The sequence below is a fragment of the Hipposideros armiger genome, unplaced genomic scaffold, assembly GCF_001890085.2.
Source record: "Hipposideros armiger isolate ML-2016 unplaced genomic scaffold, ASM189008v1 scaffold_239, whole genome shotgun sequence".
Taxonomy (NCBI): domain Eukaryota; kingdom Metazoa; phylum Chordata; class Mammalia; order Chiroptera; family Hipposideridae; genus Hipposideros; species Hipposideros armiger.
In genome coordinates, this window is record NW_017731589.1 from 1422908 (window position 1) to 1445612 (window position 22705).

General features: G+C 41.2%; 1 protein-coding gene across 5 annotated transcripts in view; it reads right to left on the reverse strand.

The window, feature by feature from the left end:
- Nucleotides 1-22705, reverse strand: part of KMT2C (lysine methyltransferase 2C) — a 229757-nt gene that overhangs the window by 130032 nt on the left and 77020 nt on the right. For 4 of the 5 annotated variants that reach the window (XM_019655383.1, XM_019655381.1, XM_019655380.1 and 1 more), the window contains exons 3-6: nucleotides 19409-19550; nucleotides 13638-13838; nucleotides 10317-10456; nucleotides 9206-9315 (exon numbers count right to left, since the gene is read on the reverse strand). In XM_019655383.1, the coding sequence (XP_019510928.1) occupies nucleotides 9206-9315; nucleotides 10317-10456; nucleotides 13638-13838; nucleotides 19409-19550 (593 nt within the window). The remainder of the gene's footprint in view (nucleotides 1-9205; nucleotides 9316-10316; nucleotides 10457-13637; nucleotides 13839-19408; nucleotides 19551-22705) is intronic. The other variant, XM_019655384.1, reaches the window with a different exon arrangement.

The window sequence follows — 22705 nt, forward strand, 5'->3', positions numbered from 1 at the left end:
CTTAAAATTAAAGTAAAAGATTAAAAAGAAATTATGACTTTTACTGAGAAAAACACTAAGGTCAAGGAACCTTTACTGAACAGGCCTTACAAATTTAACTATATTTTATTAAATAGGTGTATTTTATAAAACAATAATTTCCAGTTTCTCTTCACTTCCACCCAACTTAATTCCTTAGTAAAAATGTAATAATCAAGTTGGCAGGGTGAAATGAATCAAACATCAATTTTTAGGTATAAGTATACCTAAAAGCATTGCAAAATTAAATCTCAGATTATCAAATCTTGCTGTATCCAGACTTTATTATTAGTATTCTGACACAACAATCCATAATTGATCTTTGATGTCTTCCTTATAGCCTTGCATTTTAGAGTAAAGAGATAAATAATATAATCTCTTACTGTGCAAAATCAAACTAAGTATAGACAGGTATAGCATGACTTGGTGAAGATGTCACCTGATAATAGCTAACAATGTCAGGCACACAATAAGAAGTCAAGATTCCCGATTCTTATTAAATATAGTAGTCATATTTTCTTTAGAAAAAGTTATACAAAACACGTTTGAAAAATCATTGGCCATATCTCCTTAAACCTATTAATCCAGACTCAATAGCTCTTAGTATCCATCCTGTAACTTTTATTCTGTGTTGCATCCATCTCTTCACTGGACTTCTTCCTCTGAACATTAACTAAAGGTTCAATATTCCATTATCTTTTCTCCTTGTTTAATGCTCTCCATTGACAGTCTCACATGCTGTCGTTGTGTTAGGAAAGTTAGTCTATGATTCCAACCCAGACATTTAGTCTCACAGATGCTTCATGAAGTTTGTGTCTAAGCACAGCCCAATTTTCCCACATACTCACGCTTAAACTACAGAGCATCTGCAACTCCATCTCATTCATAAAGAACTCAGTACTATTCATTTTATCCCCACAACGTTCCGTCTTTAAATTTCATAGGTAATACCGAAATTCCAAAACTTACAACTCACTGACCTTTAATTCGCACCAGTAATTCTAAACATTTTTGTCTTTAAGTAAACCTCTTCAATGTAACAACAAAAGGCTGGCGAGTTCAGATCTGTTAACGCAGCTCTTATTATTAGACAGCTTCATAATGAAATCCCTCAGCTCAGCAGGCAAAGCTAAGAATATTTCTCCATTCCTTTTTCCCACTATTCCCCACCCTACTCCTTCTCCAGTCATTCTCATCTATCTGCCATTCTTCCCAAATCCACACACTGTCACACTTAAAAACTCTGCTCAAGATGAGTCTTTGTCTAGACTATGTTAACCTATTGAAACTGACCCATGCTCTGAGCATCATCTTAAATCTTGCCAACTTTTAAAATATTTTCAGGTTCCTTCAGTCAAAACATGCTTCCAATAACAGAAACTATTAACCACAGAACATCCAGTGCATCTTCTTCCTTCCTGAAGATCTCAATTTTGTTCAGAAACGCACCCTCCCAAAAGCAGCAGTGTGTTTCCATGTGTTTCCCTGAACCCAGAGGAGAATCACAGTCCAAATGGCAGTTGTCCCAACACTTTTATTGGTTATTTGTTTAAGACATGAGCTTAGGAGGTAGTTCTAGGCAATGAGATGCTAGCAGAAATCTGCTAGGGTAGAGGAAAGCATATGGAAAGGATTTTCACTAATTAAAATAATAACAAATAAAAGGTTTCTTTTTTCTGTTTCTTAATGTTATCGTGAGGGTATGATACTTAGGGCTCCTGCCCACTATCTTTTGGCTCTAAGAGGAACTGGACGAAGGAAGAGAAAAATATGCTGTGAATGAACAACATAAAGATAGTAAGAACCTGGCATCATGAAACCACGGAACTGCCCATCACCCTAACTCCTGATTTTCTACTGTGAAAAATATCTAGCACCCACAAGGTGAAATTCACAATGCCTGGCATCCAAATAAAGATTACCAGGCATACAAAAAAATAAGAAATCACAATGCAAACTGAAAATAATAAATCAATCAAAACTGACCCAGAGCTAACATAGATGTTAAAATTAGCAGATAAGGACATTAAAACAGTTGTTACAAGTGTACTCAATATATTTAAAAAGTTAAGTAGAGACATGGAAGATATAAAAGACGCAAATCAAATCAAATTTCATAAGATAAAAACATCTGAGATGAAAGTTACATTGGATGTAATTAACAGATTAAAAATTACAAAAGAAAAGGTTAGTGAACTTGAAAAAAAGCATTAGTGAGAAGTGAGATAACTTCAAATGGCCTAATATTTAGGTAACTGGAGTCCCCAAAAGAGGACAGGCCTCAGGAAAGGCCTGCTTGCCCAGCTGACATCTGGGACCCTGCATTTCGGGAGGGTTCCCACAGGTCCCTCAGTGACTGGGGCAGCTGACTGTCCCTAGACTGACTGTGCAAACAATGCAGCTCTCCTTCTGATACACGCAGCAGACGGTACCTATGTGACTAGCCCCCAGTAATGACCTTGAGCTCCTCAGGGCAGAAGCACTGCACACACGTTGCTGCATTTTCCTTGCTGGGGGAAGCTGATGCCGTGTGGCCCGCATAGGAGGGCGAGCCCCTCAGGAAGCCTGCACAGGGGTTCTGCCAGGCCCTGCCCACGTCTCTTACATGGAGCTCTTCCCGCTGCCTATCCGCACCACAGCTCGGCAGCACGTCTTAGCCTAACAAGCCTACACGGAGTCCTGAGAGTCTCCGACCTGGGGAGAGCCCGGTGGGCCCCCAGCACAAACTGGGAAATCAGATTGTGCATGTTTACCCTTCCTCTTAAAACACTACAGGGAACATGAAGTATATATACTTTGATAATTATTTTAAATTTACATTGTAAAGCACTAGGATAAAAATAAAAGAGTATTAGACCACATCATTGATAAAATAGGTACTTGCAAATCACTGTACATAAAGATATAGACCAATATTTTAACTTTTATATAAACCTACTTTCAGCTGGTTGGAGGTGGGTATCGAGACTTTTATTTTAAACTATTTTGAATATTTTTTAGCCAAACTTACATTTATATTACATTACTTATCTACATTCTTAATGTGTTCTGTCATCTTATTATAGAAAAGCTATTTCTGTTCTCTTTTTGCAGTCTACAAAAAGAACCCCAAATATTAAAAACGAACAACTCTTCTCCCAGAACTAAGCTGCTTTTACCCAAAGACACCTGGCACAAAATCAGTAAAATATAGTGGAATTTCAATACAGGGATGTGCAGGGGGTGAGTGTGGAGAAAAAACAGAAATGATTGACTCTAAGGAGGGAGATGATATAAGTAATTTTTTAATGTTTTATTTACAGCATAAGACACACTTGACTCAAGATAGTTAAAGGAACAGAAATATGTGCTGGAGGTTTATCTTGATCAGTTAATTCTTTGGGGAGGCGATGAGGAGTGCAGGAAAGAGAGGCTGTAGGTCAATAAATGATCAAAGTCTGCAGCTCGCAGAATCAAACTATTCCCTTGGTAATATTCAAATTACCCAGATTGCCAAGATACTGGTAGTACCCCCCCCCCAGGGCTCCAAAGAGGAAATGAAGGGAGAAACAATATTACCTTTCCTGAAACCAAGGTTCACAGTTTAGCATATCCTAGCAAAAGACAAAGTTCCCCCTGGAAAAACTGAAAAGCAGTCTGAGGGAAATTCCAGGAAAAGTATACTGCTTGATAAAGAATGCCATTTAACACCGAGGAAATTATATGAACTATATTCATTTTAGAATAGGAATATTACGATTAATTAAACCAGGATTCTCCACCTCGGCACGACTTGCATTGTCCTGGGAGCCTGTCCTGTGCATCACAGGCTGTTTAGCAGTAGCCACTAGGGGTCAGCAGCACACTCCTCTCGGTCCCAGCTGGTGCACTCAGGAGTGCCCTGACCTGGCCAATTCCATGCACGCATATATTTATCCCTCAAATGAATCTCCGTGTTCCAGGTATCCTGTTAGGTGCTAGAGATAAAATGATAACCCTGAACAGGTAGTATCCACGTTCTCGTGGTGCTTACAGCCCTAGTCAGGGGATCAAACGTGATAAAGACTCACACAACATAAATTTACAAATGTTGGTAAGTGGCGTAGAGGAGAGGACGTATCAGGATCGTGTGCACATATTTCTTATTAAAAGACGTGAGTACTGCAACCTCTCTGCCTGAGCTCTGCACCTGGTTCTCCTCCTCCTTCTTAGACTGAAAGGCCTGATTCTAACTTCAGTTTATTTCAGTGTCTGTTACAGGTTTTAAAAAGAGGGGAGGTGGGATTCTCACAAAAATAGGGTGATCTGAACAAAAGTTGTGAATCACTTCCACAACCATTTTTCAATCCCAACCAAAATTATCAAAATTGAGCTAGTAAATGTTCATGTTCTGTAATCAAAATGTATTTTTCTTTTTAATAAATGGTTTGAAAACATACCAAAACTCTTTAGAATATTTTAAACATCAGGAAGTTCCATGCCCAATGTTTTCTGGAGACAAATGGAAGAACGTTTTTTAGTTGTTTGTTCTTTACAAACTTTCATTGTTTCTGGCAATGAAATTACCAGTAGAAACAGTTCCAAATATCCATTTTAAAGTTCTCAACCCCCAGCACACTTCTTTGAAAAGCCATAAAGTTCTCATTGTTAACTACCTTTATCTTAAAGAGGCAGATTAAGTGTTGATTTTCTGTGAAAACAGAGTTAAGTACCATAATACATTCAGCCACGTGTCATTGTAATGAAGTCAACAAATTTAGAACATCTGTCTTTTGGTAAAATAAAAAGATATTCTAAGTTCAACAGCACTTTTCCATACTTTGCCCCTAGGGTACCTTTTGAGATATTTCATTGACACTGACCCCACCACCTCCATCACTTATGTAGAATTGTAAAGATTTGCTCCATTTTAGAATTATTTTTGGACAATTAGAAATTTATAAACTTGGATAAAATTAACCACATGAGTGATGGCCTGTAATACTTTGGACTCTGAACTTTTTTTTTTTTTAAGGTTTTATTGGGGAATTGGGGGAGGGAACAGCATTGGGGAATCAAGGAAGGGGAACAGACAAGTTGCTGTCCTTTCGTTCTTCAGTCTAGTTGTGGAGGAGGTTGCTTCACTGGCCCAAGTTGGTATTATCATTGTTCTCTTCTGGGGTGAGGCAGTTGCTAGCCAGCCATTGGACAGCCGCTCTTGGCAGCTCACGCTGGCTGCCAGCCACTCACAGTAGCTCATGGCAGCCCACTGCAGCCCCACTGCAGCCTACCCATCACTGGCCACTCACGGCAGCCCAGCTCCAGGTCCAGCTGTTGTTCACCATATCTTAGCTGTAGAGGGCAGCGTCACTGGCCCTCATGTGGGATCCGAATCAGAGCCCTGCTGCTCAGAGCTGGCGTCCCAAGCAACTCCTAACCAACGCGCCACTCAGCCAACACCGGACTCTGAACATATTTGTAACTAAGAATGATTCCATGAATGCTCTTTAGTACTATTCATTTAGGCTATAGGTATTTACTGGCAAATGACCAAAGCAGAAGACGATTCTGTCAGAATGGCACTAATTTTCTAGTGAGAAGAGAGAAACCGGATTAGTAAATAAATACCCACTACGCTAGATGGCAGTCGGCGCCAAGCAGCAAACAATAAGCAGGTGTTGGGGTGCTTGCCCAACTTCAGGTACTTGACATTTCCACAGGGAACCCAGCACAGACTTCACTGATAAGGTACCCTGAGTAAATACCCGAAGGCAATGAGGGAGCAAGTCAGGCCTCCATCTGAAAAAGAACAGGAACTACAGAGGTCCTGACCCAGGTGGGGGCGGGGCGGGGAGGAAGCGACTGAGGGGAAAGTTACAGTGAGTGAGCCTTCGCAGGACTCATGGGGTGAAGGTCACAGAGGGCCCTGTCATGACCAAGGACAAGCTGTATTTCTCTGAAGGAAATGGGCAGAGGGCTGTTATGCAGAGTGATGTGACTGGCGTGCGCCATTTATTAATATCTATTTCTATCAGTACAGACTGGTGTGCTCATTGTATTCTGTGGATGAAAACCCAGTACGACCACTAGGCTTTGTTGCTGCTGAGATGGGTCGAGCTCTTAGGAACTCCGGCAGGTTGGCTCCTGTGCTTTCAGTAAGTCCCCCCAGTTCTGAGCACCTCCTTCCTTTCTGGCCCCTCATCTTGTCTTTTCCCTGCACGCAGAACTAACTACTTTACTTCTCAGGGAACCCTGGTTCCTGTTTTGGAGAACAGTGGTTAGAACCAAGATCTGGGCACTAGGTGTGCTCGCTGTTCCTGGGAATCGCTGCTCCCTGGCCTGGGCTGGGGACAGCTGGCAAGCTGCGGTGTGCACACTAACTCACACAGATACACAAGTCTGCATTTCCCTATCTGCACAAATATTAAAAACCATGAGTTGATATTGACCCCCTCATTCCATTCCAACACCGCAAAATTCACTTTAGCCTTTCCTTCCATGTAGCTCCTTTCTCCAACATTGAAAACCCTCCTTCTCATTATCTACCAAATACTTACTTGTTCACTTACAGCGTACACGAGGTGTAACAGTTTCAGAACTGCTAACCCATTTAGTCACTAGATTATAGCGCATATGTGCAGTTCCTTGTCTTTAGCTTTATGGGTATCCAGTCAAGATACTCTTTTCTGTTACTTAGTGTAGTTTTTTCCTTCCCTATCCCTTTCAGTATGACTTTGCTATTCCTTTTGGTTCTCCTGTATCCTAGATGGTTGTAAATGCTTATTTAGGGGATATGTTAAACATGCCTATGGTTCTAAGTCACAGCTGTATAAAAAGATACATCTGAGAAGCGTCTGTCACACCTCACCCCAGCTATGTGGGTCCCATTCCCATCTTTCCACCGCTTTCCTTCCCACATCCATGGGTAACCAATTTCTTTACTTTTTAAGTTTACCCTTCCAGTATTTCTTTTTCACAAATGACCACATGCCTATATATTTCCTCATATCTCATTCTTTCTTACATAAAGGGGTGCATACCATAAATGGTGTTTCACACTTTTTTTTCCCATTTAAAAGGTATATATTGGAAACCATTCCACATGTTTATAAAAGCTGTTCCTCACTATTTTTACAGGTTGTTTCCAATATTTTCCAAATTAAACAATGCTACAACTATTAACTTTTAATAGCATGAATATTTTGTATTATTGGAGGCAGATTTCCAGGATAGATTCCGAGAATGGTCAAAAGATAAGCGCATGTGTAGTCGGTTCGTTATTCCCAATTTTCCCTCCAGAAGATTTGTACCAATGTGCATTTCCACCAGCCAAGTATAAGAGTGACTACTTCCCCACAGTCTTATCAACAAATGTGTTGTTATATGTTTCAAGTTTTGTTAGCGAGACAAACTCTTCGTAGTGGAAAACAAATTTTTAAAGTTCTAGCTAACTGGTCTACCCTGTGCCTATTTGATAATGGTGAAAATCAAAACAAAAAAAAACAGTAGAAATGGCAATAGAAGACTGACACTACCATAAGTTTTGACTGACCGGCACTAGTGGAGAAATAAAGGTTTGACAATGCGGCCACTGAGGCCCTTCTAATCTCATCTTTCCTTCTACTCCCAGCACTCCATCTGCATTCCACTAGTGTGGGCCCACTGAGCACTAAAGCCTCAATAAAGTGAGAAGGCAGGCAGGTCTCCCCTGGCCCTTGAGTCCTATGTCAGGGGGAGGGCTTACCCCTGATATCTAAATTCCATTTAAATGTTAATCAGTGAAGTCTTTAAAGAACAAGAACGGTGCCTTCTGTCCAAAAGGGGCAGGGTGAGGCAAGCTTTCCTCACCCTCTGAGTGAGCAGAGCTAGGAAATGTATGGACACCTGTGTACTCACGTGTATACGAGTATCTCTATTCCTGAATTTGTATAAATAGGAGAGAGTTCATATTGATTCTTCCAGTTCCAACTCAACACCAGAAAGTCCAACATTCCAGCCTGTTCGCTGCCTTTCCTGTAGCACAGGTGTACTTCGTTTTATGCTTCACTTGATTGCGTTTCACAGATGTTGTGCTTTTGACACAGTGAAGTCAAGACCCTCCACCAGAAAGGTCACGATCCCCTTTGTTGTGATACTTGCTTTACTGCAGTAGTCTTGACCCAATCCCACAATCATCTCCAAGATATGCCTGTACTTTTCACTGTCACAAAATAATCCCAAACTACTTCTGAATTCGTTCATGAAAGAAATAGCTCCCACTGATCTATCACAGTTTCGATCTGGCCATCTAAGTATGTTCAGACTGTGCAATTTCTGTTATGCATCATATTGTTCATACTTTAGTAACATAAGCATTTAAATGTAACGTCACATTTCCAAAACAAGCACTCTTAACTTGCCTCATCTTAAGGTGAGTTACTTATCCACATAAATTAGATCATTTTGATAATCTGAGTAAAGCTAGAGTTATAATAATTCAATCATTACTTGAATGTAAGTCCTTGTCTCAATTATATTTTTAGAAGTTTTAACTATATTTGACTTATTAAAGCCCATATAATTTCTGTGGTCAAAATTTCCATTTTTAATATTCCTTTGGAAGGGCTAGTGCAGCTCTCCCAAATACACTTGTCAAAAGCCAGAGGGAACCTGAAGCCAGCAAAACAATTTCACGTCACAGGGTTTGTTGCCTTTACAGAGGGAAGATAAATGTTCCATTTACTTCAGTGCTCATTTCAAAATTACACGGAAATCACAGTGAAAGCTCTGGAAGATGGCAGACCACATACATATTACTATGGGATAGTGCCAAAAAGACAAACTGAACTGCCAACTTAATGAAAAGATTATTTCAATCAATTTTTAAAATAGCAAATAAGGCTAGTCCACATGTGGACTAAAGACCTATCAAATCTTGTCCCTTTTATTTTAAATCGTCATCAAATAGTTGTCTTAAAAAGACAAAACCACATGGATGTATACGCATAGTTAGCAAACGTTTGACTTACATGTAAAATATTTATCTCAAAGGTTTACATTTATTGCACAACTGAACATATTATGTTCTAGTGGTCTGCACAAACTATCTTGGATATAAATGACTAATTTCCTATTTTAAGGGCTTTTACATTATAGTGATCATTTAATAAAAAAACTCTTACATGAGAACCTTTCTGCTCACTAGAGTGCGTGTTACAAACTGTGCTTAAGTATTTGTTTTCCTACTCACTTCTGTGCTCCCTGAGACAACAGCTTTGTCCACGGTCACCAGTAAAGGCTCTTCCAGCTGGCACACTCCCAGTGACCACTCCACACAGCGGTGATGAGCCCAGCAAGTGCCTGAAAGGGTTACAGTGACAAGGAGCAAACGGAGAACGTTAAACACACTAACACTAATGCGTGAGTACACACTTGAACCCCCAAATCACCTCTAACGTGTAAAATGCACAATGGCGTCCTGTATTTCTGATACCACTAATGCAGCCCTTCTCAAAGTGTGGTCCAACCTCTGCATCAGTATCATCCGGGAACGTGTTAGAAATGCAGAATCTCACATCACAACCAGGACCTACTGAACCAAAAACTCTCGCAGTGGTGCCAGAAGCCTATGTTTTAACAAGCCCTCCAGGTGAGTCTGATGCACACAAAAGATTGATAACCACTGAATTGGTGACTGTTTAACAAAAATATTCATTTTCAGTCATTTTTCTTTAAAAATAATAAGATATTTTCTTTGGACTCTTATACATACAATAGAAAGGACATTATTTAATACTTTGTGCAAAGAGGACGGATGGCGGCAAAGAAGCTACATGATGTGCCTCTTCTGCCCCAACCCACACCCGTCACTGGTAACGGCTCAATCTTCCAATTCTCTAGCACACAGCCTTGAACCACTGCCAATCAACACGCAGCTCAACAGCAGCACATTGAGAGCGAGTGTGATCTACACTGTTACACCGGGACAGCCACATGGCCAAGAACTGCTGTCCTTCACCCTTCCATTAAACAGACCCAGGCCGCCATGTTCCCCAAGCTCTCAGATCCCTTTAAAATTTCTTTCCTCAACTGTCAGATCTCCAAGGCATTGCTGTCTACACAAGAGCAAATGCAAATATTTATAAAAGCACCCAGCCATGTTAACCCTATGCAGATACTGAAAAAATTGGTAAACGTAATTAGACAACTTCTTTTACCTAAACAGGTATGCTTACCAATGACATTTTTTCACAATGTGATCCTAATTATTTCTAGGTGAAAGGTAATTACTACGTAGTTGATAATTCACTAAAATTAAAATGCTTACAGAATCAAGAGGTAATTATTACTGAAGCTCATACCTGTAGGATCAAATAAGGCTTGCACGTCAACGGCATCTGGAAGGCCAACCAGGCTGAGCTCGTCCCATAATTTACCAGCCTGGTCATCGGTGGCAGTCTGTGTGCTTACACTTACACAGGACACTGTATTCTGCTGAGATCTGGGAAAAACAAAATAAAACCAATGTGAAAGTGACAAGTAAAACAGGTTTCGTTTTAGAACTTAAATATAATGTATTGCCAGATCAATTTTAATTTATTAGGCATAAACTGTCATAAAACCTTTAAAACACATCTGTTGTTATTCACAGTCTAATGTAAAACTGGGTTGCTACATTGCATCATCTAAGTAACAACTTAAAAAAGTCTCCAAATCTATAAAAAGTGTAAAAATTAGTTGCAAATTTATTTTGCCATTCTATAATTTAAAAAAAACATCTGATGCTCTAATAATCTAATAAGGAACCATATTTTATCACATAAACTGAATATTCTCTTTGGCCTTACTTTAAATGCTTATAAAATATAACTTGATCAAATCAGAAGTTTAAATTTGCTTTATTGTGAGTGAGAACTACCACAACACAGCGGCAGTTAATTTTACATAGAGAGAGGTTATTTCCCCGGGGAAATGAAAACCCACTACAACGTGTCAGCTGGAGCTTTTGTGTGGCCCCCACAAATCTCCACAGCTGCTCTGCGGTGTGGCGTTGCAAGTCCTCTTCTACCAAGACTTCACCTCCCACATCAGAAGTAAAAAAGAAAAAGTCAAATGTCTACTAGTGGCTTAGGGAAGAAGGAAGGGAGTATAACAGCAAAACACACAGTACAGAAATGAACGCTGAATAAGATATACAACACATGGAGGTTTCAGATTTTTCAGGCCCCTGAAATTCAGATACTAATTGAGATCATGAAGTGAACAATGACTGCTATTGTGTGTACACATTAAATATGGAAAACCAGGTGGCTGGCACTAGAGCTTCAATCTTCTCTGGATGTCACTGTGTTGGACCTGATAGAATTCTGAATGAAATCACTACTGAACATAGATCACAACTCACTGCACTTCTGTCTGCTGGACATTTATCATGATTCCTATTAAGAGAAAATCAGCACAATGGCAGGGGACTAAAGTTTTTTACACCTAGAATCATTGAAAGAAAAAAAGTATTAACATATTTCAGTAAGTACATTGGAATATCAAACCATATAAATATCAGCATTTTTTATGTTCAGCATTAGAAATGCACAGACTCACTTTTTAAAAAGTTTAGCCTGCTATGCTCACTTTAAAGTCTCGTTTTTACAAATGCCCACAGTAAAATGAGAACAAATGCTTTCCTATAAATATATTCGTAATTGCTATAAATATTCTTTATTATAATCATTGTCTTTTTATTGGGAGAGATAAAAAGACTAACAGTTCATCTATAAAGACTACTGTATTTTTTTAACATATTTCCTTTGCACGCACCAGTGTCTGATGGGGTCCAGGTATAAGAACCCATGGAATGACTAACCCATCTATTACTACCCAGGTTCTAACCAGTGGCTTCATCAAATTTCACCGTTGAGTTTTGCGACCAGTTTGTATGTATACACTGTATCAGTAAGATGCTGATGTCAACCCGAAGAATGACAGCAGCCCAACTCAGAAAAGAACATCAAGAGATGTCAGCTGAAACACAGACCCCCAAATTTTAAGTCTAAAACAAAAGGAAAGAAGAAAAGACTCCTTGATTATACAGTCTTACATTTAGTGCACCAAGAGGAAAAACTATTTAAAAACCTCATTTTCAAATTAAAAAAGAATTAACTAGCTGTTTATCTGGTTTATAGTTCATTAGTAACATATCCTGTAAATATTTAAAACCACTATCAAGCTAAATTAATCGTCTACCCCTAAATGATTTCTAAATTTCATAAATGTGCTTTATTCCTAAGGTCCATTAACTGGCTTGTTATCATTACTTAATAATTTGGTAAACACTAAGTATATATGAAGACTTTCATTAAACCAAGGCTATTTTTACATAACTATCACATTAGCTCATAAAGATTTTCACTAAAAGTTAACTTTGCTTATAAAATAAGTAAACAAAGCCCAACTGTATTTCCCAGAACAGGTGTTTACATAATTGCCATGATTCAAGATACAACATGAGAATATAAGATATAACCTGGTCCAGTCCATAAATTTGCTAATTACTGATGGACATTATAATGAGTTTGTTGGACTTTTACTGGTGTATCTTATTAGGCTGTGAGCACTCAATTTACACAAAAGGTAAAGCTTTGATATATGATCTAGCTATGGCCTTTATATTATTAAGACTCTCCAAATATAGTACTTGTAAACTGCCTTAAACTGTTCCACCTTAAATTCTTTTAAAAGATTCTCTGTCTTGTTATTGTTTCATTTCCTACTTCAGGTCTTCAAGGCATTGGCAGCAGTTCAAAAAAAGGAGCCAATCAAATAAGTGCAACACAACAATGCCTTAGTGCTTCAATTTGGGTAAAAGCCAGGGAAGCACTTGGATGATTACATCATCACCCTCAAGGGGCAGCGCTGGGGAGCCTTTCCAAGCTAAATTAATTTTACACTTTCTCATCGACCTCAAAAAATGCTATTCCCTCGACTACCAGAGCCAAGCCCACAGATTAAGATGGCCTTTAACCAAAACTCTAAAACACATAAAAAGGTTTTTAACTCCAAAAGCAAATATATTAGACAAGCGTTTGGGGTGGGTCACTACAATGTCCATGAATATAGACACACATATACATTTTACAAATATCTTAGTAAATTCTTGTTTCATTTAAGAAAAGCATCTTCTTTAACTCTGGAAAGGGCATTCAAGCATATAGTTACTACTCAGAGAGCAAGTCAGCCCTGTGTAAGAGTTCACAAGACAGCTCCCCATTCTCTGAACCATAGAAAAAAGAAGTGACACATAAAGGACATGAGCAGTGAAAAGCACTTTGGTTTTGCTCTTCTCTTATGTTATGGTCTTACAAACAATTAAAAATGTATTTAGAGGGAGGAAAGAAAGTCTTCATTAACCTTTTTATCTTCTTTCCATGTACATTATGTTCTTAAAAGTTTTCTTCTAAAAGTTAACTTTTGTGATCATACTGACTTTGTTATATATACAATTAAGATAAACTTTTTTTGATATGAAATTTTGAAAAAGGGGGTGTTTGTTGGGTTAATGGTGAGTCACAAAGCAGCCTAGGAATGCTGAAAACATGAGAATGTTCGGTAACACCACCATTTATACATTCACAAACAATGCAAGTCTTAACGCATCCCAAGCAGTTCAACTCAAAATCGCTTACTTTCTCTGTCCTCTCTGTTTGCGTGATGCTGAGTTTTGCATTTTCTCACAGGTTCCATTGCTGCTGTCCTCAATGTCCTTCTTGTTAGAAGGTTGGTTTTTCCACGGCAGGATGAATCCAGGCGTCACTCCAAATTGTTTTAAGTCTCCTTGTCCTAAGGAGCTTTTCTCACCACAGTAACAGAAAGCGCAGAGCTGTTCGCTGGTAGAAGTGAAAAGTAAGGAAGGCAGAGAAAGAGACAGTGACTTGACTTCACTATTTTAAGTAACAGATACTTGTGCTTTACAAGGAAATACTATGTGTTTTGTGTAAGCTAATCTTCAGAACAATTACGAACAATATCATAAGAACAATTAAATGTAACAACAATTATACATTTACAATTCGACTTTTCCACAGCATGGTTTTTTAAGTAGTAACATACCAAAATCAAAAAATTCTAGTTTGTACTTAGAAAAACAATTGTCTTTTAAATCTGACTCAAGAAATTTAAGTATTAAAAATAAAGCAGGGCCGGCCGAGTGGCGCGATGGTTAAGAACTCGCTTGGGATGCCAGAGGGCCCCGGTTCGGATCCCACATATGAGGGCCAGTGACACTGCCCTCTACAGCTAAGATGCTGAACAACAGCTCAACCTGGAGCTGGGCTGCCGTGGGTCGCCGGCGACGACGTAGGCTGCAGTCCCTGTGGCAGTGGGTTGCCATGGGCTACCGTGTGTAGCCAGCAGCCAGCGTGAGCGGCCAGCAGCCGCAGTGAGCGGCCGTCCAGAAGCCGGCGACTGATCTGCCTCGCCAGGGAAGAGCGCAATGATGGTGCCAACTTGGGCCAGTGAAGCAGTGTCCTCCACAACTAGACTGAAGAACAAAACGACAGCAACTTGTCTGTTCCCCTTCCCCTAATTCCCCAGTACTGTTCCCATCCCCCCAATTACCCAATAAATAAAAAAAAAATCTTAAAAAAAAAAAAAAAAGAGTACAAACAATTTAAAAAATAATAATAAAATAAAAAAAAATAAAGCAAGTAACGCTAAGATTGGGGCAGAGGGTAGGGTTTAACAGTCACATGATTACACCCCGGCTCTGTAAAGCAAGTGGTGGCAAACTCTGATTTAACCACTTGATGGCACGCTCTTTACGCATGATGGATTACCAAGCACACGCATACACACAGGGAGAGATGTAAATATACGTGGTTGCGGGATTAGGCAGTTAGTGCCGGGAGTGGGGAGGGCCAGGCTTAACAGGAGTCGGAAAGGGATGCCGAGGCGGAACACAGGGCTGGCGGTGGGAAACTTCACCGTGTCGTACGCTGTAATGACGGACACACGACCGACATTATGCACGTGTCAGAACTAAAGAACACAGAGAATGGACCCTAATGTAAACTGTGGGCTTTAGTGAATGATGCATCAAAACAGGTGTGTCGGCCGTAGCACATGTACCACACTAATGCGCGCTGCTGTAGCAGAGGCAGCTGCGGCGGGAGAAGGCGAGGAAGGGAAACCACACTCCTTACAGGGCACACACTGAGTAAGGACCTCAGAGAGTACACTGCTCCTCTTGGATCTATTTCTCTTCACAGAACATCGACGGCTGCTGTACCCAAATATTTCTTCTCGTCCATTAAACTCCCCACCATTACCTCTGCCCACCTACCCAATGGACTTTCATAAGGCCTTACATCAACAGGTGATAGAAACAATCTGTAATCTTTGCAGGTGATGGTTTTTAGCTTAAATTCACAGTGGGCCTTTCTCAAAAAATTACCTTTTATTTATGTAAGTTACCTATTTAAGTTTTTCCAATATTACCTATTTCAATTTAATCACAAATTGTGTTGCCCTTTGATACACACACAATATGATCTACTTTCAGAATAATAAAGTCAAATAGGAAAAAATTCTTTTTCATCTTGCTTAAAAGACCAGTATCCTTTGCCAGTATCTTATTAATTTTCTAATTTCCTTATTGATCATTTTCCCTAAGCCACTACGCTTACGTTTCTCTCGTGTACCCATTTCTGGCTTGTTTCTTCCCCAGGAACACTACTGAGGAGCACCAACAAGATGACATGAGCCTTCTCAACAACACTGCTTACAGCAACACTGCTAAGAAAATGGAGCAATGCTTTAAAATACTGACAAACAATATCTTCACCTTCAATTTTATATCCAAGACCACCACTCAAACGTGAAATGTAAAAAAATTATTCCCGGCTTAGAAGACCTCAGAAATTTCACTGCGCAACAGACCCACAATGAAAATATTTTTAGACAAGTACTCAACTTTTTGAAGAGTTAGGAAAGGTTGCAGGAGATGTAGGCAGTAAGGACGAACACCTCAGAGCAATTTATTGTTAACTTGGGGTGGGGGCAAGGAACATTTCTCGTTTCCGCTTTGGGTGTGGAAAGCTGCAACCAATTCACTTGCAACTGAATGAAAGCACCTCCAAAATGAGGTAAGAGCCAAGCACCTGCCTGACCTGGAAAAGACTGTCACACAAGCAGGATGAGAAGAGTTCAGTGAAAAGTCTCCATCGGGTGCTACAGACCAAGACTGAAGTAGTGGGAGGCCCACAGACACAGCTCCTACAGGCCAGGGACCTCCTCAGGGCCCCCGGCAACAGCACACGGCGAAGGTGAAGAGCCCTGGGAGAGCGCCAGTCATGGTACAAGCCTTGGGAGGGGACAGATGCCACATGGGGAAGACACAGAGCCCCACCCAGATCTTTGTCCCTCACTTTTCCTGGGGAACAAAAAGGCCTTAGGCTGGTGGAGGTAGGACAGCAAAAATCACCACACTGCAACAGACCAACTGCGGATGAAGGAACAGCATGGCGGGTGGGGGGAACTACTGCGTCCTGGACCCGGACCATCGCAAGTCTCCTATTGGGGCAACAGCAGGACCACTGAGACCGCCAGTCCCCAGACCTGGGGACACAGTGCTTCCCTTAGGTTAAGTTGAATCAGAACAAGAAGCGTCCTGCCGACCCACTCTCCAGGGGAACTCCCGTCCATTACTAGTGGGACTGCAAGGCAGTGCAGCCACACTGGACAACGCTGTGGCCTTTCCTTTAAATTATCTCCCTCCTGGCAATTTACCCAAGTGAACTAAAACCCCATGTTCACACCAAAACCTATGAGTTAATATTTATACCAATTTTATTCATTACTGCCCTAAACCATAAACTACCCAAACATCCCTTCACCGGAAAATGGTAAACAAATTGTGTGTGGTAGGTGCCTCCATAAAACAAACCCTACTCAGCAATGGAAAGGAAACCACCACTGATCTATGCAATAACATAGACTATTAACTCAAACGCATTACGCTAAGTAAAAAAGCCAGAATCAAAAGTATACATACTTTATGGTTCCGTTCATATGATGTTATTGCAAAGGCAAAAACTACAGGGACAGGAAATAGAAGAGTGGTTGCCAAGGGCAGAAGCTGGGGTCAGGGCTGACAACAAATGGGCATCGGAGAACTTTTTAATACGATGGAACTGTTCTTTATCTTGTTGTGGTAGTGGCTATATGACTGTACACAATTCTCAAACTCATTAAATGAATGGATTTTACTGTACATAAATTAAATCTTCATATTTAAAAATGGAAAAAAATAGTTGGGGGGGGGGTCAAACCAAAGGAAGTATATATCTAAAATAACTAGAAAACTGTAGATGCCTGACCACTGCGCTATACACCTGAAGCTGAATAATACTGAATGTCAACTATAATTTTTTTTTATATATCATGGGATGTGGAGTACAGCATAGGGAATTGAGTCAATGGAATTGTAACAGCTACATACGATGTCAGAGGGGTAGTAGATTGGGGAGGTGTTACCACTTTGTAAGGGTATGTGTAAATGTCTAACTATTACATTGTTTTGTACACCTGAAACTAATTTAAAACAAAAGAAATAGAAAATAAAATAACTAGAAAATGGAACGCCAATGACAGATGCAAAGGTATGAAAATATGGTAAAGTACTAAGACTAAAAAAAAAAATCTATCAAAACTGTGAAAGTTTGAAATTCTTTCAAAATTACACTCAATCGGGTAAAGAAACATGAGGGTTGAGTCTTAAGGAAAATCACTTAAAAATAAAATATAATGTACACTAGAAAAAATTACCAATAGCAGCAAGCGGAAAACTGTACCACCTTCATATAACTCACATGATAGTAAGGGAGACAAATAATTAACTGAACTGTCAGGGAATCCTAAGTGTTACAGAGAACGGTAAAGCAGGATTAGTGCGTGAAATGTGGTGGGGCGGCTGTTTTATTTATTTTCCATCCTACTCTTTTATGTTGAAAATTTTTACAACTTCCCCCAAAATGGGGGTGGAGGGTTGGGCGGAGCATACAGAACAGTATACAAACACCCATATACCCTTAACTCAAATTCACGTCATGTGCTCTCTTTCCCGTGCTGACTGACTCTAAGTTGAGACAACATGACACTTCAGAGGAGACTCGCAGTGGAGGCAGGGCGTACTTAGTTCCGGGAAGGCCTCTCGTGGGAAGGAAGGCACGAGACAGGCCCACGTGTGTCGGGAGCACGAGGAGGCCAAGGTGACAGCAGCACGGGAAGGAACAGATGAAGTCAGAGAGGTAGGTGGGCTCAGATCACAGCCTGCAGAATACGGTATGGGTTTGAAAGTTTAAACATAACTTAAATATTTAATTTAAATATAACAGCCATTAGAGAGGCCTGGGAGCGGACCCAACTGGTGTTTTAGAACGCACTTCTGTAACTGTACTAAGAACAACCTGGATGTGGAGCGAGACCAGTTATAATAAAACACTATTCTTGCCCCCTAGAAGATAACGGGCTTGAACCGAGACAGGAGGCCAGTGGAGAGGGCAAGGGCTGGTTTGGGATATCTTCTAAAGTTGAGCTACAGGATGTAGACTATGAGGCATGAGAAAAGTTAGAAATCAAGGATTAGCTCAAAAGTTTCTGGCCTAAGCAACTGGGTGAATACTAGTTTTATTTATTAAAGTGGAGGAATCAGGAGCGGTGTGGGGTCAGGCTCAAGAGCGACTTGAGGCATGTGAGAGGGTGAGAGCCTAGTGGACTTCCAACGGGAGGTGCCGGCAGACAGATGGGTAGGAAAGTGTGGCACTCTGAAAAGTCAGCCCTGGAAGTGGGACTGTGGGGCTCATTAGCACACAGATGGGATCTAGCTATCAGACTGAATGTGCATTCCTGGTGGAGGACTTCGACCATAAAAGTGGGGTGTCCCCACAGAAGCAAGCAGAAGGCTCGAGGCAGGGGTGTGCCAAAAGCAAACTAAAACATATCAAAAAGATGGGAGCATTCTCTGATGAATGATTTCATAGTTTTGTCCATGTCTTTCAAATGAAGACAAAAAATAAAAGACTTCAAAGCTAAATTGCACACAGATAGGTTATAACGTCTAAGACTAAAGTCAGGGTAAGTTGTAAGAGTATAACTGAAGTAACTTTCAAAATCCAGTCTTAGGCTAAAGCTCAGCTATTTCCTCTGGTACAAAGAGCATCCTGGGATATTCTGTTCTGGTCTCAGGAGAGCAGGATAACAGGTGAGACTACTGCTCCGTTCTGCAATCACCTGACCACAGGCCACTCTCCCACATTACACACAGAGGTGTCTGCCTCCAATTTAAAGCGACTCAATGATAGACTTAATCCCGATTCACGTCCTGAGCTTGGGCTCTCTGAATGCTCCACACAAGCAGCTCCGGTCACCAGTCCCCCGTCAGCCCCGTCCGTTCTCTCACCTGATTCTGGCTTCTACACCAACAGAGACCAGGGAGCACGCCGATTCCTCAGACACTGACCGCTGGATGGCCGGGACTGGCTGTCTGCTACTGTCCACTTCGACTTCCGCATCCTCTTCTGCAGACTGTTCTTTGATTTCTGCTTAATAGTGAACAAGAGAACACAGAGTCATGTTTGCACTGATATGACTCTTCTGTGACGTCATCAATAAATCAACGTGTCTTAAAGGAAAAAGAATGAAACAAATGACAGTACGAAAGAAAGTCTGTGTGTATAATCAATGGCGTTATCTTTATTCTCTATTGTAAAATGATAATCAAATAATGTAACACATGGCATACTTTTCCTTGTCCCCAAATTACAACTGACTCAGAGAAGTTTCCTCGTAGTAATAAATGTTAAGAATCTTATGGTCAGGATTATAGCCGTTCATGTACATAACAAATGTATTTCAATGTGACTCAAAAAGAAGTTTCTTCACAATTTATAAAGTGAAACTACCATTAATTTAAAAGCCATTACACCCTCTAATTATTAGCCATTCTACGAGCTAAATAACTGAAAAAGCACACACTGACTCGCCTGCCTTTTTCGACTACCCTCCTGACTCCAAGCCCAAACACCTCATGCACACTTTCTTAGGAAGCAACCTAGCTGCTGAAAGGATTTTCAAACACGATCACCCGCAATATCACCCTTCTCTTTAAATCAGTCTTTTATACAATATGGCTAGACCTTAATGAGCATCACTCCACCTGTGCTGCTGACGCCATCCCATGCTCTTGGCTCCATCCTTCTTCATTTCTACCTTTGCTTATTAGACCTTTCTGTACCCCCACCCCCAAAACCCTCTCTCCCTCTCTCTCTCTCCCAACCCCCCTCCTCACCTTGCATTTACCTCCGAACCTCATGAAATCGGACTCTGGAGTGACTGCACTCCTTACCGCCCCCCTCTCCACTAACCCTCCTTAACAGGCATCCACGCTCCCACCACAGCAACTGTCCTGCCCACCACCATCAAAGGCAAGGGAGCTGATGCCCAGGGCCCACTCTCGAGCCCGCGAACATTCTGCCGTACCTCGGGCACCAAGGACTTACCTCCTTCTCAGTGAAACGCTCGTCTACCTTAGTAATAAGCAGGGAGACGCAATGGATGCTGTAGGCTTTGGCATCATAAAGACCCGGTCTCAAGTACCAGCTCTGCCATCTACTAACTGTATAACTTGGTGTAAAGCACCCCTCTCAGCCGCGATTCACCGGCCTGTAAAACTACCATCTACCTCGTGAGGCTGCTAGCGAAGATTAAATAGTCTAACGTCTGTCTCTACAGCGGGCTTCTTTTATTAACACATCACCACAGTGGGGCAGCCCTTGGTACGTCCCGCACGTGCGTCTCTGTGAAGAACTGAATTCTGACCCAGGTCCCAATGGTCTCCTCTGGATTGAGAGATTTGTAAATTAACACCGCTAACTCCTCTCCTGCATTCCAGACCCTACTTAACTGCACGCTAGACACATCCAGCAGCTTGAACGCTAACTTTCACACCCCATTTCATCTCCTTTTGCTGAGATCAGCACTTTGATGTGACTTCCCTATTTTTGCGACTATCCAAGTCTCGTAGATTCAAAATGAATTTTCGGGAGGTATTTTGACAAATGAATAATTTTAAAAACTAGTAACTGTTTGGTTAGAAAAACTACAAACAATTGTAAATCCTGTCAAATCATAAAATTAATGGTGAAATGAGGCATCAAACAGATGGTTTTGGTTTTCCTATTTAAAATAACATGTTTCTTTTTCAAATTGAAATAGAAAAGCTAACCGTAAATTAAGTTCTTGTGGGGCCTATCGACCATGGTGTCTGTCCCATGTACCCCCAGCCACAAAACTGATACAGAGTACCTAAATTCAAATCTACAAATATAAAATACATTTGCACCAAAGGATTCTAAATATATTTGCAAATTTTACTCTATTAGAATTTCTAATCACTATCTAAAAAAAGACACCCAAAATGAAAAAAATATGTCACAGACTTTAAGAAAACACAAATAATCTGTAGCCCCAAGAAGGTATTTCAATCCAGAGTAAAGAACTCCACAGATGAACACAGCTCTTAGCCCTGGAGAGAAATGGACAAAGGAAAAATCCCACGCTGTCTCTCATTCACGGCTCGCGTTTTCAGTTATGCACAGAGCTGCTCGGCTCCACGTGGTTATTTCCCAGCCCCCTTTGCAGCCAGCCCAGCAAGTTCTCACCGACAGCATATGAGCAGAAGCAACTGTGCGGCTTCCACAGCCCCTAAAAGGGGGCGATCTGCTCTGTGTCCCCTCTTGCCTATGGGCTGGCACGGGGACATGTCCGCCACGGGGCTGTGGTGGGGCAGGTGCCACCAGCACTCTCAGGAGGGCAGAGAAACGAGGTACATAGCACCTGGGTCCATAAACAACCACGGGGAGCGAAGATGCCCCTCAGCCGGGACCTCTCGCTCGCAGAAACTTACATGCGAGAAGAATTCGTTTGTTTATGTAAGCCACTGCTGTACTTGGGGTCTGTTGTAGCACTTTAACCCATGCCCTAACATACACAGAAACCGGAATCAGGAGTAGAAAACGGCCATAACAAAAACTTAAAATAATGGTTTGGTGGTGATCTGGTGACGAGAACAGTGATGCTGGAGTTTGAAAATCAAAGGACTCTTTTTATGCTGTATTAAAATATCTGGTAGGCCTGTGACCTGCAATGACTTGGGGAGCGGAAAAGGCTTGTGCAGAGCCTGCTGCTCTGGGAAAAGCGGCCTGCCCTCTAGTGCTGTCACAGCCAAAGGCAGAGCGCGATTCCGATCTGCCAGAGAGCTTCTCTCTGCCCGTTATATTCAAACTGTTAAAATGAGCATATGTAAAAATACCTTTAGGAAGCATTTCATTTCTACCCAGAGATGCCCAGAGCACGTGTGAGATGTGCTTTCTGGGGTACCATTTCTATTACTAGGTACTGAGAAAGGGTAAGAATCAAGAGAAATGTAAAGAAGGAATAAGACTGTCTCAGAAGCTTACAGACACTGCACCCAAGGGACCAGGGTCGCACACCATTCCTTTCCCCTGGGAGCACCGCTCTTCTGAGAGCCGGCTCCACTCAGCCTCCTTCCCAAATCGTTCCCTCCAACAGGGGACGTCCGCTCTGCTCTCTCATTGTGCGCTCTACCACTTACGGCTTCTCCTTGAAATTTTGCTCCTCCTGACAATTGTAGCACAATCCCAGCTATTCCCTTATTTTTGTCCTCCTCAAAAAGAAT